General features: G+C 37.8%; 1 protein-coding gene across 1 annotated transcript in view; it reads right to left on the reverse strand.

The window, feature by feature from the left end:
* Positions 1–15,911, reverse strand: part of slc8a4b (solute carrier family 8 member 4b) — a 56,461-nt gene extending 40,550 nt beyond the window's left edge. The window contains exons 1-3 of the mRNA XM_016451796.1: positions 14,819–15,911; positions 12,765–13,028; positions 12,103–12,587 (exon numbers count right to left, since the gene is read on the reverse strand). Coding sequence (XP_016307282.1) covers positions 12,103–12,587; positions 12,765–13,028; positions 14,819–15,865 — 1,796 coding nt within the window. The 5' untranslated portion in view covers positions 15,866–15,911. The remainder of the gene's footprint in view (positions 1–12,102; positions 12,588–12,764; positions 13,029–14,818) is intronic.
* Between the last annotated feature and the right edge of the window lie 1,322 nt (positions 15,912–17,233).

A 17,233-nucleotide genomic window follows, 5' to 3' on the forward strand; every position in this document is an offset into this window, starting at 1 on the left:
CGCATATTCAGGTTTTCGCTGAGGAGCCGAGCCGGTGACCCGGCCGCTCAGCGGTGGTACAGGAGCTGTGGCGACATGACGTGATGTCTCCGTTCCCTCCTTCAGGGAACGAGGGTTACCATACGTAACCGAGACGTTCTCATGACAGATTTATGCAATCATACATTAAGTAATGAAGACAATAAAAACATAATGAAAATGTAATATTGTGCATCTATTTAGCATTCTTCTCTCTAGGATTATTGTTTTCTATCGAGCTATGGACATTGTCTTTTCCTGACATTTTTTTTATGTTGCATTTCTAGCAACCACAGCTGCCAGATTTTGTTACAGAGTTTTTTTCCCAACAACATTTTCTACATTTATTGTTACATTGCCTTGAGCACTTTTATTACGAATTTAGACGCTTCTGCCAGCTTTCTGTGTAAAATCAGTTCAAGTACTGCTGGCATCCCATGTGATATTAAAAGAGAATTAAAACAATAGGAAGCATCTGATTAGAACAGAAACTGTATCAGAATCAGGTATGAACACCACTTTGAATTATTTACATAATGTTATAATTATATCACTTACATACTTATTTTGTTTCAATGGGTTTCATGATGCCAACATCCAGACTTTTATGTTGCATTTCTAGCAACCACAGCTGCCAGATTTTGTTACCGTAAAAATGATATTTTTAACAGAGTTTTTTTCCCCACAACATTTTCTACATTTATTGTTACATTGCCTTGAGCACTTTTATTACGAATTTAGACGCTTCTGCCAGCTTTCTGTGTAAAATCAGTTCAAGTACTGCTGGCATCCCATGTGATATTAAAAGAGAATTAAAACAATAGGAAGCATCTGATTAGAACAGAAACTGTATCAGAATCAGGTATGAACACCACTTTGAATTATTTACATAATGTTATAATTATATCACTTACATACTTATTTTGTTTCAATGGGTTTCATGATGCCAACATCCAGACACTCCTAAAAACTACATCCCAATCACGTATTTTACCTGAAATCATAGATGCGATTTGTTAAAAAATTGTAATTCAAACATAATTCAGAAAACTAATCCTATCTGAATGTGCTATAGAGGGATTGAGAAGTGACTTAAATCATGTCATGTCTTTCTATGTCTCAGCCAAAATTCTCTCTCATTCTCTCTTTCTCCCTTGTTTTCTTAGATCTTCCTGTCAAGTCAAACCTGTGAAAGCTCTAACAGGTTTCATAACCACATAATCACATCTGCAATTGTTTCTCTCTCACAAATGTATCCAAAGGGACAGAAAGTCTGACTCTTTCATTATCTCAGTCTATGCAATGTGGAAATTGAAAAAATCTTGCTTATTTCAAACCCACAGCAAGAGAAACAAAGAGGAAGAGATGAATTGGCCTCAATATCTGCATAGTATATAGCCCCCTTCCTCTTTTTCATTAAACGTTCTATCTTTTTATGCGAAAAATTTGTTTTCCACCCCCTCATTTGCCATCTATCATCTCCTGGTTCTTTTTTCTCCTCACATCAGTCTTTCTCCTCTTATTTCATGTCATCATTACCTATTTAGCTTACTTTGAATGTTAAAGCTCATTACCCACCCATGTGCCACAGAGGACCGCTGGCACTTTTTAGAAGTTGAAGGTGACTGTGTGATTGGCTGAGGTCTATGGGATGGCATGCCAGCTGCTGCCAGTCTGTCAACATCTCCTAGCAACACACCAGCTCATGAAGCCAACATTTGGCATTAGCAGCTGTTTTCCCGCATATCTCTATGTGTCTTTTTCTTTCTGTTTCATCTAACACCAAAGTCTAAACCTTAAATGTTGTTCATGCTTCTGCAGTGCTTGAAGTGGGCCAGTACACATCGGTATGAAGTACTGGCACTTCAATATTTTAGTCTTTATCGTACTGGCACTTTTTCGTGCATACCGGCACGTCTGACATGTTGCCGGTACTGAGTCAAAGAGTCAGTGTATGAGTGATTAGAAATGACACTATAAAGCACACTACCAAGGAGGTCATTTGAAACCTGTAAACTTCTGGAAAATTCAAGGATTCAGTAAGGGAATGCATTAGTAATAAGTAATATGTTCAAAACAGCGCTAATGCAGAGAATACAAGAATACAATGCAGAGAATAGTAACTTGCGTCCAGATGGCAGTAAATTATTCTTTTCAGCATGTATTTGGCTTAAAAGCACAAGTGTTTTATAATGAATGTCGGCTGAAGGGGGTTTAGATTATGCGCTGGTCAGTGGTTTAGTTATTCTGCATGGATCTGTATAGTAGCATGTATAGTCAGGTTAAGGCAGCAGGTTTAGTGGTCTTTTGGCGTCTCCGTGTGGTCCTGTTTGGTATCGCAGCTTAACTGGTGCTTATTTATATTAAAAATGCTTTTTTAATTTTTCTTTCTTTCTTTCTTTCTTTCAGCATTATATACTTACATTGGTAATTCTGAAAATGTATTAATGTATGAATTTATTTTGGGGGGTGGGGGGGTGAGTACCGGCGCTTCTTTTTTTTCCACTTCAAGCACTGTGCTTCTGTAACGGCTGGACAAATCAGACACATAATATTTAAAATTTGAATAATAATAAAAAATATATATTTAAAAAGTAATCGAACAGACCCCTCACACAACAACCTGACTGGGTGCCAGGATATCTGTGAACAACTGTCCGGGCCACTGGTTTCCATGGCAGCAAGGACACCTTAGCCAGATAAGACAGCTTTTATGATGCAAAAGAATGTAGTAAGAGTCTCCCTCTTACCGAATTCCCTCTGAGACGGACACATACTGCCCAGAGAAAATTACTTCTTTCATTAATTCGCAGACAAACCTTGCTATGAGTGAACATGCATACCCCCAGGACATTGTGTGTTATTACTGTTGTTGTATTGTTATTTGTATTGTATACTGTTTTATGCATGCGTTATGATAGAATTATGTGACCCTATCAGTACCATGTTTGATATCAAAATAACCTTTCCCTCCAAAAGCAGTGTTCCTTATTGGATCACTCACATCCTGAGGGTGTGACATCATTCATTCACCTGTACGTCCCCTTTCTCCCTATGTATACAGTGAGTGTGTGTATATGTTTGTTAGACTAGTTATGTGTTAGTGTTTAATTAATAAAACTTTTGTGCACAAATTACATGAGTTGCTGATTCTGTCACTGCTTGCAGATCAGTGTCACTTAAACGAGCCGATCTTGCTACATGCTCTAATGCCTAAATTAGTACTGTGGACATGAAAATATCATTTCTTAGAGTTAATATGAAATTACACTGAATGTTCGCTGAACAAACAGTTTAGTTGATGTTAATATTAATTCTACTCTTAATGCAATGTGTCTGGCTAGTTTTCAATACTCAATTGGATTTCAAAAGTAATGTAACAATAGCAGTCTTCCTACAGTATTGGTACTAACATGTACCGACTCAATTCCATCTACATACTGAAAGGTGGCTGCATTCAGACTATGCACTAATGTGGCTGCATGTGTGTCAAAACGTCCATCTTGGCAAGATATTAATGTAAACCATTGGTTTGAGCCATCCATCCCGGGTGTTTCCTTGCCTATGGCCTAAGACACTGGGATTGTATTGAAAATGTATTTTCTATCAGTTTTTTATCAGTCTCTTGTCTTTCACAGACTAAATCTCTGCATTATAATCTGCCTACAAATCTCCTAAAACATTCTCTCAGCATCTCTTCTTTAAACAGTTTGACTGGTACTTAACATAGTGATAAATAATTCTTCAATCCAGCAGACAGTATTTTCTTTTCTTTCACATTGTGTCATCTCACTCTGTGTTCTCTCTCATTGTTGCACCTCTTCCTGTGACATCTCTCTTAAACATAGACCAGCACACACAAGGACTCACTGTCACTTCAAGTTAATCATCAGAACGCCTCAACAACTTGTTGTCTTTGCAGTGCTAATTAAGCCACTTCCAATTTGGGAGTGGAGGATTTAGATGACAAACAGAAAAGGGGAAAAAAATAACTAAGGGTAGGGCATCATCTAAACTCAAACAGAGCAAAGTTAAACAGAGCACAGGTTTCGAGTTTTGTTCTATAATCACAAACCCACTATCAACATGAAAAACAAAGCAACCTGAGTAATGAAACTAATCCCAAATCATACTCACAATATACGCAAACATGAATTTAGCTAACAAGGGTCCAGATTAGAGATAATAAATGCTCAGGAGACTCTCAAGGGGGAGATAAGACTTCAAAAAGCCAGAATACAAAAGAGGCCATTACATACACCAAACTAAATGAGGTGTCAGATGAGAGCAGGGGTGTTGAAGGAACATTAACACTCTGCATTCTGGGAGGCCAGAATAATGTCGCCTTATTGGCTGCATCTTAAGCGGGTGTGATATACACACAGTGCTAAAAGCTTTGTTTTAAGCATGCAATGAAATATTCCCCTGTTAATCAAGCATTTGCTGCACTGCACAGACAGATTGCATTAGTGACATTTGCTGCACAGACAGATTGCATTAGTGTTTAATAACACAGGGGGTGTAATACATTTTAATTAGATTCAACCTGTTGGAGCCGATAGCCTCGTAGGCAGCACTCCGACACATAGCGTGCTTGTGCTTCGGCATACCTGCTCTTGGGTACTTTCTAATCCATTCTCTTTCCCTGTCACTTTGATTCATTTCTGCTAATTGTACTGTCCTGTATAAATAAAGGGAAAACACTAATATATTAAAAAAAATTGGTTATACCTGATCAATGATGAGAACCTCCAATAAACCTTTCTACTGTGCCACTGGTTTACTTGAATGGACAGTTCACCCCAAAAACATTTACACTACCGTTAAGTAGGGGGTCAGTACAATTTTTTTAAAGAATTCTTTAAAGTTAAGTCTTAAGTCTTTGAGAGAAGCCTCTTAGACATCATTGTAATATGCTGATTTGGTGCTCAATAAATTTTCTTATTATTATCAATGTTGAAATCAAATGTGCATCTTAATATTTTTGTGGCTTTATCAGCTTTATAAAAGCCTTTACTGTCACTTCTGATAAATTTTTATATGTTTTTGCTAAATAAAATGATTAATTTATTTAAAAACAATAGACTTTCATTGTATGATCAATTTTAAAAACATGTCTTTGTGTTAACTTAAATTTAGACTAAACAGGGATGAAAGACAGTCAGAAGAAAAAAAGAGCTCTTTCAACTTCTTTTCATATTGCAAGTACACTCACCATTATTGGCCTATATATCTACATTTATTTTCTGTGTTGCCATCTCAACCTAAACCAAATTAGTTTTTGCATTTACTTTAACAAATTGGCACAGGAATCATCGCTATGGCAACGGATGTGGTCGTCTTGTCTCCATCACTTAAAAGTACACAATGGATCAAATCACTATGCACTTCAATTTAGATGAATTTCAATACCGTCCAATCAAAGTTTTAGTGCATTGTATGCCAGTTTCACTCATAAACTTAATGCAGCGAGGACTTTACTGGCATGTGTGCTGGTGTCGTGCATAATAAGAGATGCTGAGCTGGGGAGAAGGTCTTAGTCCTCTGAAGTGGCTCCAGGGGACTGAGAGAGCAATGAGGCGGCCATGAAGGCTCTAATCATGGCTGGGACAACAGGCCTGCAGTCTCCCTCTGCCTGGACATCTGCCCTGTGATTAAAGGGCTGCATAGTGTGTGTGTGTGTGTGTGTGTATGTGTGTGTGTGTGTGTGTGCGCGCGCGCGCGTGTGTGTGTGTGTGTGTGTGTGTGTGTGTTTGTGAAGAGTGTACTGTATATGGATGCATGCAGCCCAGGCTATAGGTCAGGGTTCCACAAATCTTGCCCTGGAGGGCCAATGCGCTACAGAATTTAGCTCCAACCCTGATCAAACTCACCTACCTGTGATTTTCTAATGATCCTGAAGACATTGATTAGCATGCTCAGGTGTGTTTGATTAGGGTTAAAGCTAAACTCTGCAGGAAAGTGGATCTCGTGGGCCAGATTTGAGGAACCCTGCTATAGGTGATGTAGCCAATCGCCCAGGGCCTTGGCATGCTTGAGGTATTTCCATGAAAAGGCCCAGAACAAATGAGTAGATTACAATATCTGACACGCAGATGCTTAAAGCTAAATGTAGTAAGCAGCGCACTGCGACAATACCTGTTCATCTCATTGCTATGCCATACACTATCCAAGTAATCAAAGTATAAAGCCCAACTTAGCATTTGAATGCTCATGGACTTACTTTAAAATATAAAACACAACAGTGTGACAAGAAAAACAGATAAACAGATTAAATATAATCAGCAGTAAGAAACAATAATCCACCTACTGCACCATAATTTATTCATATTATTAACGCCTTGCTCAAAAATGCTGAAAATGACAGAAAATCATCAAGATAAAGCTTAGCTTGGAGCTATTTAGTCTTGTTTGTTTACTGTTTAAATCACTTTTGCATGGCAGAAACAGTCAACTGCCGATATAGAAACACAAAGTTGCATAAAAATCGGAGCAAATTAAGCAAACCAACCTTTAGCAGAAATCATATTTTTTACAAATTTACAAAGAAAGAATATGCTTATCATGAATCCAGGATAGAAAAACTCAAAAAAGTTAACCCCCTAAAAAAACTGTCTTTTTTTCATTTTTGAGTGAACTATCCCTTTAAAGATTATAGATGCATAACCACAACAGTAAAGGACAATGTGGCTCTATCTGCAGTACATAGCTTATCTTACATTGCACCTTGAAGTGAAGAGGAATTACTCTGCAAAATCCAAGTAGCTTATGACAGATTTTTTTCAGAAGTCAAAGCATTTTGCTGTTTTTCTGGCTATATCAATCATGCACACACTCATACACACATATTATGCTATGCAGTCCTTCTGGAAGGTTCCTAAATTACAAACAAAATTTTCTTTCAAGTTAAGTCAATTATAGCTCCTGCATCTAAATCCCAACTATCTTCAGAGCACAACTGGAGGAAATACAGCAGACCTCTGTATTTTTAAGTAATGTGGTTTTACATGTAGATAGCCGGTAGTAGAAAGAGGTTAGGGCAGGGTACATGCATGGTAAAATTAGTGACATGGCAGGCACACTGATGATAAGGCTCTGTTGCAGCATAAAAGTTAGAGATGCCACAAAATGAACATCCACACACATAATGAGAGGCAGAAAGTCATATTAACAAGTACACAGCTCCTGTATAATTCACATTATCATACATTTTCATTTATTGCAATATCTATGACATTTTTTTGTTTTTAACAATTAGTGTTTATTATTGTTATATTATTATATTTTCTATGATGTCTTGCCATAAAGCAGTCAAATTAAAAACACATGTGATGCTACTCTCTCTTTCACACACACAGACAGACTCAGAGCTCCAGATATACGTGACCTGACACTGAGAGACAGACATTGAGAGTGAGTTGGGATTGTTTTTCTCTTCTGTCTTTCCCTGAAAACCAAAAGGTACGATCAGAGGTTGCTCTGGCAAGCCCAAGGCCACATCCATGTAAAACCCAGATCACAGGAGGAACAGAGCAAATAATACAAGAAACTACAAAGACATCTCAGAGTAGAAGTTGAAAACTGTGAGCTTTGGTATCAACAAACCAAGCTAAATTTGATATCCATGATTCAGAATGCATCTCATAACTGATTGCTATGTTTCAAACTAGGCATAGAGGTACAATGAAGAGGAACGTCAAATAGAATTGAATTGTTATTTCCTCACACAAAGCTACCATATGACTTTAAACTACTTGGAATATAGTGCACAAGTCAAATGGACTTGACTTGAATGGTGCTTGGAGCTTGATAAGCCCTGGTCAGCATTGCACCATTTCATACATGACATCATTGTGTGTAAAACAGTGGTGTGAACATTCTGCCAAACATCTTTTATGTTCCCGAAAGTCATACAGGTTTGGCACAACATGACAGTAAGTGAATATGACATCATTTCCATTTCTAAGTGAACTATCCCTTTAAAATTCATTTTATCTTTTAATCTAATTTGCTTCTTGTATTCTGAGTACCTGTAGTTTACAGTATTGGAAGAAAGTGTAAATGGTGAGCAGATTTTTGAGTCTGACACAAGAGGAATCTGCCTATCCAGAAACACTGCTCATGGGTTAGTGATCTACTTTTACTTTGTACACACATACTCAGAGACGAGCACTCACAGAGATTTCAAGCTGCAGTCAAGCATATCTAGAACTCACAGTAGATTCTGGGTCACAGGGAAAGGCCTAATGCAGAACCCCATGTCACAAGAGAGAGGCAAAAAATAACATTTGATATGACAAGGAAAATAGAGGGGTTGATTTAGAAAATCTTAATTAGAAAAAAGAAAATCTTAGAAAAAAGACAGATTGTGCGTAAAATGATAGGAATACAAAGAGACAGGATGGTGAGACAGTTTATATGTGAGTACAAATATGTGAGAGCACTTCTCTGCACCGCATAAACTCTTCATGAAATATGAGCAATAAATCAGTGTCAAAGCGATGGAATAACATCAAGGTACATCCCTCAGTATATCGTAGCATGAAGGTAACAGGCAAAGACACATTCAGTCACACACAAACTAATCCTCCAGACCTCCTTGTCTGTCTTTATCTCATCCGTGTCCTCAATGCTGACCCCTGTCTGCATTTCATTTATTATGTGTTACCATCTCTTCACTCGTCCACTGGTGTCTATGTCTGTGTCAAGCTCAGGGCACTACAGAGTTCCACTGGGGCTATACAAATATTAACATAGCTGAACCTCTCTCTCTCTCACACACACGCAGACACTAACACATATTTATATTTTAGATTAGGTTGGAGTGGAGTGGAGCGATATACAATGCATGAAATGTGATACATTCAGAGAGATTGATTAAGTGAGTGATGATAGATGAATTGAAGGCTGGAAGACAGAACTGAGAAAGGGGAGTAAACTGAAGAGGTTTAGATTGAATAACAGTACTAAAGGCATTAGTATTTTACTCTCAAAGAGCCCATTTGTTCACAAAAATGTAGAGAAATATGGAAAAAATGGGAAAGAATGAGAATGGACAAGGGAGGAGAGTGAAACCCAGCTGTTGGAAAATCCAGATAAGTGGTTTCTAGCTAGTCATTTATGGTAATTTGCTGGTTAAACAGCAGGACTACTAGCTGGTGAATTTGGTTTTACCGTTGTAGACCATCTTGCTAAGGATGGTTAAGACTGGTAGACCACCTTGCACCAGCAAATAAACCCAGCTTCCATGTCCCAAACCCCCTCATGTTCTGTTTTCGAGCCATTTTAATATATTGTAAAACGTTATTAAAGGATTAGTTCACCCTAAAATGAAAATTCTCTAATCATTTACTCACCCAAGTTTTGGGTGAATGGACTTTTAATGGAGGGACAAAAATCAAATTTTCATAAACAAAGAATTATTATTATTTTTTGGGGGTGTGCTATCCCTTTAACATTTTAATATGAGACATCTTAATATGAATATCATTTCTTAATATGATTATAAACTTGATGACACACTTACACCATTTCCTTTAGGAATGTTACGCATTATGACCATTACACAATGCAATGAATGTTAATATTCTCAGATTCTCTGAATGATGTACATACTACAGCAGTACAACCCTATCAGTTTTTTATATTTTAAAGGTGTCATATGATGCGATTTCAAGTTTTCCTTTCTCTTTGGAGTGTTACAAGCTAAAGTTGCAAAGACTAAAGTCTCAAACCCAAAGAGATATTCTTTATAAAAATTAAGACTCGTCCACGCCCTCCTAAAACGTCTCGTTTAAACACACCCCCACATGTCTACGTCACTGTGTGGGAAGATTTGCATAACACCGCCCAAATGTTCATACAAAGAAAGAAGGCAGACAGTATAAGTCATTATAATCAGTAATTATGTCCCCACTGGATGCTACAAATGCCTCGTTTGTAATGGGTTTTATTGGTTTTGTCTCGTCGCACCGGGACACGGCATCACAGTATGGTAAGGGTTGTAACATTTCCGTCACACGCTTGAGGCATTTCGGCCAATCACAACGCACTGGATAGCTGGCCAATCAGAGCACACCTCGCTTTTCAGAACGATGAGCTTTGTAAAAATCGATGCGTTTCAGAAAGGCGGGGCATAGAGGAGAAACAATAATGTACAGTATGTGGAAAATAATGTGTTTTTTTTTTACCTTAAACCGCATAAACACATTTCATTACACCAAATACACAAAATAATGTTCTGTTTTAGCAACGTCATATGACCCCTTTAATTTCTTTCATTTAATTTTTCTACTACGTGTTTTTGCTCTGGTAAAAAACACTGCCTACATTGTGGTTAAATAGAGAGATAAAGCCTCAATAATGTCTGTCTACGGGGTGATGAACAGATGAACATTAAAATTTAAAGGTGAAATAAAAGGTTATTTTTGAAATCATTATCATTACTTTTATGAGGGTTAAGCTGGTATGACATATTTTTTCCAGCAGGAACGAGAGTAAGAGTGAGCTGAATTGAAAAGGAGAAGAAAGGGGGAAGATTGTGGACTGAAAGAAGGGAGAGATAGTGAGACAGGTGCCAGGGAAGCAGAGATTCAGCGAGAGGGGAGTGCATCAAAGCTGAAATACAGAATATTGCTGATTATCTCCAGCCCTCCTCTGTCCATCACAGACCCCATGATGTGTGAGTGTTAGTCTGCTCTGTGTGTGTGTACTTCATTTTGTGGCAGTGTTTTCTGTTTCATTTTGTTGTAGGTCTGCTTGCTGTGTGTCCCTGTTGTGAAGCCTTATTGGATAGTAAATCAACAGAGACCAACCGTATCAAAAATGATATAAGCTATTCGATTTGTCCTCTCCTCATGGCTGATCTTTCTGAATTCAAACCAGGACAATAATTATAACCACCCATTTTTCTTTTCAATGGTTGATTCATAAATAATTACATTTGTTCCTAAGCCCTAAATATTTTTGGAGTGAGCCTTTAGTAATTATGTTAATATATATCTCAATATATGTCAATCAATCAATCAATCTCTATCTATCTATCTATCTATCTATCTATCTATCTATCTATCTATCTCAGAAAATTTAGTTATCTTTTTACTTTTGCTTCTGGGACTGAAGGACTATCACAATTTCTCTTATATTCATTTTGGAAGACTAATATTATATTAGCTTCAGCGACAAATGTCTAGCTTGAATGACACAAAAGTTAAACAAAGACACAGCTGAAAATGCATTACACATTATTCCAAGCTTACTCAATATGAAGCCAACAATCATACATAGCCTAAAGACATTTACCAGCATTACCTTGATTTTAAATGGACTCACAGAAAGAGGTCGCCTCACAAGGGCACAGCATAAGCATTTTGTTAGCTGTAGACTTACACAACCATTACCTGAACACTTTAATTTCCCTTTCACCCACTATTTTATAGAGTTTACACCTCACAAGCCTGAGGCATATCAAACTCACTGTACATATCCCCAACATACTAAAAAAAAAATTGATTATAATTAATGCACTGTATAGCACATCTGTACACACAATCATTACGAAAGGCCTGTTTCATATCACTGCTGCTCGTGAATATAACTGCAACAGCGGGTTCACAGCATGCATAGGTGAGAGTGCTGTAACCCGTCAATATGGCTGCCACTCATGTGACAAAGATGCAGTGTGTGTGTGAAACTGGATAAAGACATACAGTACAATCCGTATAAAGAAAACATCTGCTCGTCTTTACCACATTGGCAACAAATATGTGGAATGTTCTTGACATTAAGTCCCTAAAATGTAAATGAAAAACAAAATCACAATGTATTCATATTTTTGTGACACTGTGTTCTTTCAAATTAAATTCTTGTAGCCCTTCCCTTTGCCATGAAATAAGCTGTCTGCAAGCCTGAGAAATCCAAACACACACAATCTAATAACTTTACTGTAGGTCTAAAAGCATTTTCACTGTGAAGGTTCACTCAAGCAGGACAATCCTTGGAAAGAAAGAGCTAAATAAAGGCAGCAGAACACAGATACACACATTCTCACACATAAAAAGGCATTAGCTGACAGAAACCTCTTACACTGTCTCGTCGTTCTGGAACTCCAGTTTTCCAGACACTTCCTCAAAGTCTTCCCCTCCGCAAGCTGTCGCATCCACTGTATGGTATGGTACCGCCACCAGACCACGTGCTCCTGATGTCCTCAGGACCTTAACCTGCATGATGCCGATGCTTTCACTAACTCGCACCGATTCGCTTTCGAATGTGAAAATTCCTGCGTGGTCGTCATCGTAGATTGTCACAGTCGCTGTGTGGGCCTCACCAAGGGCTGCGCTTGGAGCAGGTGCTCCAGTCTCCAAAGTAATAGGATGTCCATCAGCCCACCCGACTATACGAGGATTGCTCAGGCGGACATAGAAGTATTCATCTTCCTCAAAGATGTCATCATCAATAATGCCAACGGTGATCTCTTTAATATTCTCGCCAGGTTTGAAGACGAGTGTGCCCTCAGCAAATTCATAGTCAGAACCGGCATTGGCTGTGCCATCTTCTGTGTGGTAGTCCACCTGGAGTTGTGCATGAATAAACATTTAGAAAGATCGAAGATCTTTCTTGTTCTCATTAAATAAACAGACAAAAATCTATTCCATAATTTCCATCAGTCAAGATCAGACAATAAGTTTAAAAGTATCCAGTTCCCTATTAAAATGAATAAACTAATGAGCATTTGACTTTAAACTCACCTTAATAGTACACCCAGCATCTCCTCCATGCCTTTGCACAGTAAGTTTTAAGGACCCACAGTTCTCCAAGCACTGGTAGAGGGCAGGTTCAAAGTCTATTCTTGTAACAAGAGGGTCATCCTCTTGCTCCCGAGGTTCCCCACTGCTGACCACTTTACGTGCCTGATCCGCTGCGTGTTTCTTCAAGATGTTCCCAGCACCAATCATCATCCTTGTCGCCTGAATGCGGTAGAAAGCTCTGCTCTTCTGCTGCTGTATTAGAACCTGCAAAGTGAAGGTTGAGAAAGTGTTTTTTTATTTATTTGCAGTTTAGTTGCAGATCGATTTCTCAAGCTGTAAAATAGAAGGTTTCCAAAACAATTCCCCTGTTTTCCTCTGTTTGGATAAACAGGTACTTGTGCATCCAAACTCACACCATTGAGTCAATTAAAATATAGCCAATAAGCTACAGCCTTCATTTGACTGGCTGACTATTGTGTATAATGCTACAACCTCATTATTTAAGTACAGTATGTTAGTACAACTTTACAACAAAATGTACTGGTGTGATTTCATTTTGAACTAAAACATTTACATGACATTTAAAACATTACATTTGTTAAAGTCTGGCTGAAATCTAACTTTTAAAGTGCATGTACATATACTATACTCAAACATAACATAACAAACAATGTTTAAAACAGCGGAGAGACAGTTTTTATATTTTTGGGGGAAATCAACTTACAATTGTCTCTGCAAACTGGGAGAGCAGGGGAGAGGGGGCATAACCTAACGCAGGGTTAGTTGTAACACACGGTTTAAAAGTTTCCACACATGGTAGCATGACAAAACTGCTATTATTTTAATCTCCAATCTGTTATTTAACAGGTTTGATAGTTCTTTAATGCTTATCTAACTAGTAGAAGACTGAATTTAAATCTCAATAATATTGGGATTAATAATAATAATAATAATAATAATAATAATAATAATGTTATTCCATGATGTTAGCAATGTGATAATAGCATAAACAATTTTATGAATTCTGTTGAGACACCATCATAAACCCGTGAAATTTAAAGTATTCTTACTGGCTCATTTATTTGTTTCATGTACTGAGAGCTGTGTGTGGAGGGAGGGGTGTGTTGTGTTCACTTCTGTGATTTTCTGAATGTCTGGATGTGTTTCTAAATCTGCCCACATTGTTTCTATGGTGTATAGTTGTGTTTTGTTTTCTATTTACTGTCAAACTCCAAAATTAGTATATTTTAATTATTAAAAAGTGCAATTATTTTATATTAAAAAGTTAATCATTGTATTTTATTGAATTTTTTTAAATAGATCAGTTAAATGTTTTATCTGTTATATGGTTGTTACAATGTGCTCCTCACATGTTACAAAGTGCCCCGCCTATGGGTCATGTTTTCATATTTCATTTTCATATTTCATATTTTGGGGTAAATAAAGAAAAAAGTACACTGTATTAATGAAACAAGACCACATATTTGTACTAGACTTGTGAAATTAATGTGAAAAAAGAAGAGGAAGAAAGAAATACTCTGAACCCCAAGTGTATTTACACAAACTGAGAAAGTCAGAAAGTGTTAGGTTGTGCCCCGCTCTTTCTTACAAAGCAGGTTTAAATGAACTGGTCTGCAACAAATGGAACTTCAGGTTACATCTATAGAGTTGAATGGAGTTTTAATGCAAATGTTTTTATGCATGTTTTGTGAAAACTTAAAGCCTAAGACAACGAGAACAGAGAGTTTTAATTTAATATTTTTAAAAATGATGTCCCATGCTGCACAGAAAACTCCCTTGATCAGTCAGTTCTCGTAAGTCACAAATGAGAAACAGCCCACAGATCTGATTTGATCAGCATTAAGTATATCATCACTCCTTAACATTCAAGAGAAGGTTAGAAACCCATAATATTTAAAATAATACATTATCTATAACAATAAATTTTTTATATAATTCAAAATTTTAGAAAATAAATCATATAAATGTTATAAATTATTAAGTAATTACATTTAAAAACTAAATGTGTTAAAAATGTAATTATTTTTTTATACCTGATAGTTGGCCATCTCTATGAGCTGCTCCATGTCTTTGTCAGGATGTCTTTGCTTCAGTTCTTTCAGAGTTTTGGCCATTTCTCTCCTGGCCCCCTCCTCTTGATCACGTCCACCAAGCCCACTTTCCCCTCCCAACATTCCATCCAGATGTGTTGTGATTCCATCAATTTCCAGCATGTCCATCTTTGTGAATCCCACCTCCTTCCCAACCTCCTCACCGCCCTCGGACACAATAATTCCACGGCCCTTATCAGTTCGGTACCGTTTGTGAGCATACTTGTAAAAGAGCAATCGTCGATCAGCAATCCAGGCCTGGACCACGCAGAGAGGGAAGAAGAGGAATGTCAGCACTGCTTCCCACACTTCCACCTCACCAGGTGAGAACACAGAGAGGATAAGATAGAGCCAGATGTAGGCAAATATGCTCCACGCCGCAGTCACAAAAAACACCCGAAGATGTTTGACCTTCCGTCTTTCACCTTCAGGTACCACATAGACACAGATGCTAATGATCACAAACATGTTGAAGGCGGCACTTCCCACGATGGTGTTGGGACCAAGATTACCAGCCTCAAAATTATGCCCACAGACTTCAATGACTGAAAGCAAAATCTCAGGCGCTGAGGAACCCAGAGCCATGAGGGTCAGATTGGAGACAGTCTCATTCCATATGCGAACTGTCGTGGTGACAGTTTCACCATTGGGTCTCTTTGTAGTGATCTCCTTTTCTTGAGAAGTTATAACTTCGATGGCAGTCATGAAGCGGTCAGCAATTATTGACATACCTAAGAACATGTAGACTAGTGCCACTAGGTACACAATGGCACGGGCCACTTTGTCACCAACTGAGGGATTCTGGGGATTCCACACTGGTAAAAGGACCCCCTCTGCACACACGACATTATAAGAACAGTTGGAGGTAGACTGGGCTACATCTTGGGAGTCAGCTTGAGAAGGGATGGAGAAAGACAGGAGGAGGACGGGGAGGATCAAGGAAATGAAGGAGAAGGGGAAAAGGCGAGATGAACTGAAGGACAAAGTCATGGTAAGGTGGGGGCGGTCTGTTTGTGGAATAGTTCTCAAACTTCACACCACCTGAGGAGAAATAGAGAGACAAAGAGACACAGGGTGAGTGAATGTAACTTGGTTTTACACTCTGACATACATTTTATTCATATAAAGAGATTAGAGAAGAAAATGAGATGCTGAAAGAAATGGACATTAAAACATGCAGCACTATGCTGCACCGAAAACTCAAAACTCGTCAGTAGGACTTTATTTGATCCACCATTTTTTGTATAGGGAATTACATGACTCTTCACTATTCAAAAAAATGTAGAAACCAATATTTCAAATGTTAAATTATTTACTGTATAACTATACAGATATAATTAAAAAATGTATACATATAATATTAACTAAATTATTAATTTTGAACTTTTTATATTTTGAACAACATAAATGTAAAAAATCCAGAAATGTGCTGTAGAAATATAGGTTGTGGTTTTGACAATTTCTACAAGGCCTTTGGTGTAAAAAATCGTTCTTTCTCTTGCCACATTCTCCGTAGCTTTGTTCCAGCTTTCTATGTAGTTCTATCGCAGCACATTACTTCTCCTTTATCTCCACACACCTACACTAAAGTGCTCTACATCCCTCTCTTTCCGCCCTTCATACACATCTTGTCCACTTCCTCTTTCCATCTCTCCCATTTGCAGAGTCCACATTTTTTATTTTTCTTTCTCCAGCTTCTCAATCTTATCCATCATCCCATGATTTCTTTCATCATTTCTATTCTTTTCTTGAACCCCTCAACCCTATCCACCACTTTCTATGGCTGAACATGAAAAGTTTCAGCATACCAACACACCCCAAGTGCACTATTCACATCCCATAATATTAGATTAGTCAAAAAAATAGTGCTCAAAGTTAGTGGTCAAACAATATGATATTTTTTCTTCGACCAATTCTTCAACTTTTACCATTGGTAAGTAAACACATTACATCTTGGATTATAAATAAATAATTAAAATTTTAGCCACCAAAAATAGAATAGAAGTAGAAATCTATTCTACAAGACCAACACAAACAAACCACACATACACATAGAGAATGTGCTGTGATGTCATTAGTAAATTATGATCACTGTGTTATTAACCTGATGAACCAGCTTATGAGTGTGTAGGTAGGTGGGGATGTCTGAGCATGTTTACAGGCTTGTAGACTGAAGTCAGTAAGTCATGCTCAGATCTGTAATGTATGTTTGTGTGTGTTTGTAAGAGACACAGCTTGAGTGGCGTGTGCTGGTGTTCCTGAGCTTTCTAATGCTGAGAGCACAGTACTGACTCAGGACACACACATACATGCACACACACACACACACACACACACACACACACACACACACACACA

Source organism: Sinocyclocheilus anshuiensis, unplaced genomic scaffold, assembly GCF_001515605.1.
Source record: "Sinocyclocheilus anshuiensis isolate Anshui unplaced genomic scaffold, SAMN03320099.WGS_v1.1 scaffold603, whole genome shotgun sequence".
NCBI classification, from domain to species: domain Eukaryota; kingdom Metazoa; phylum Chordata; class Actinopteri; order Cypriniformes; family Cyprinidae; genus Sinocyclocheilus; species Sinocyclocheilus anshuiensis.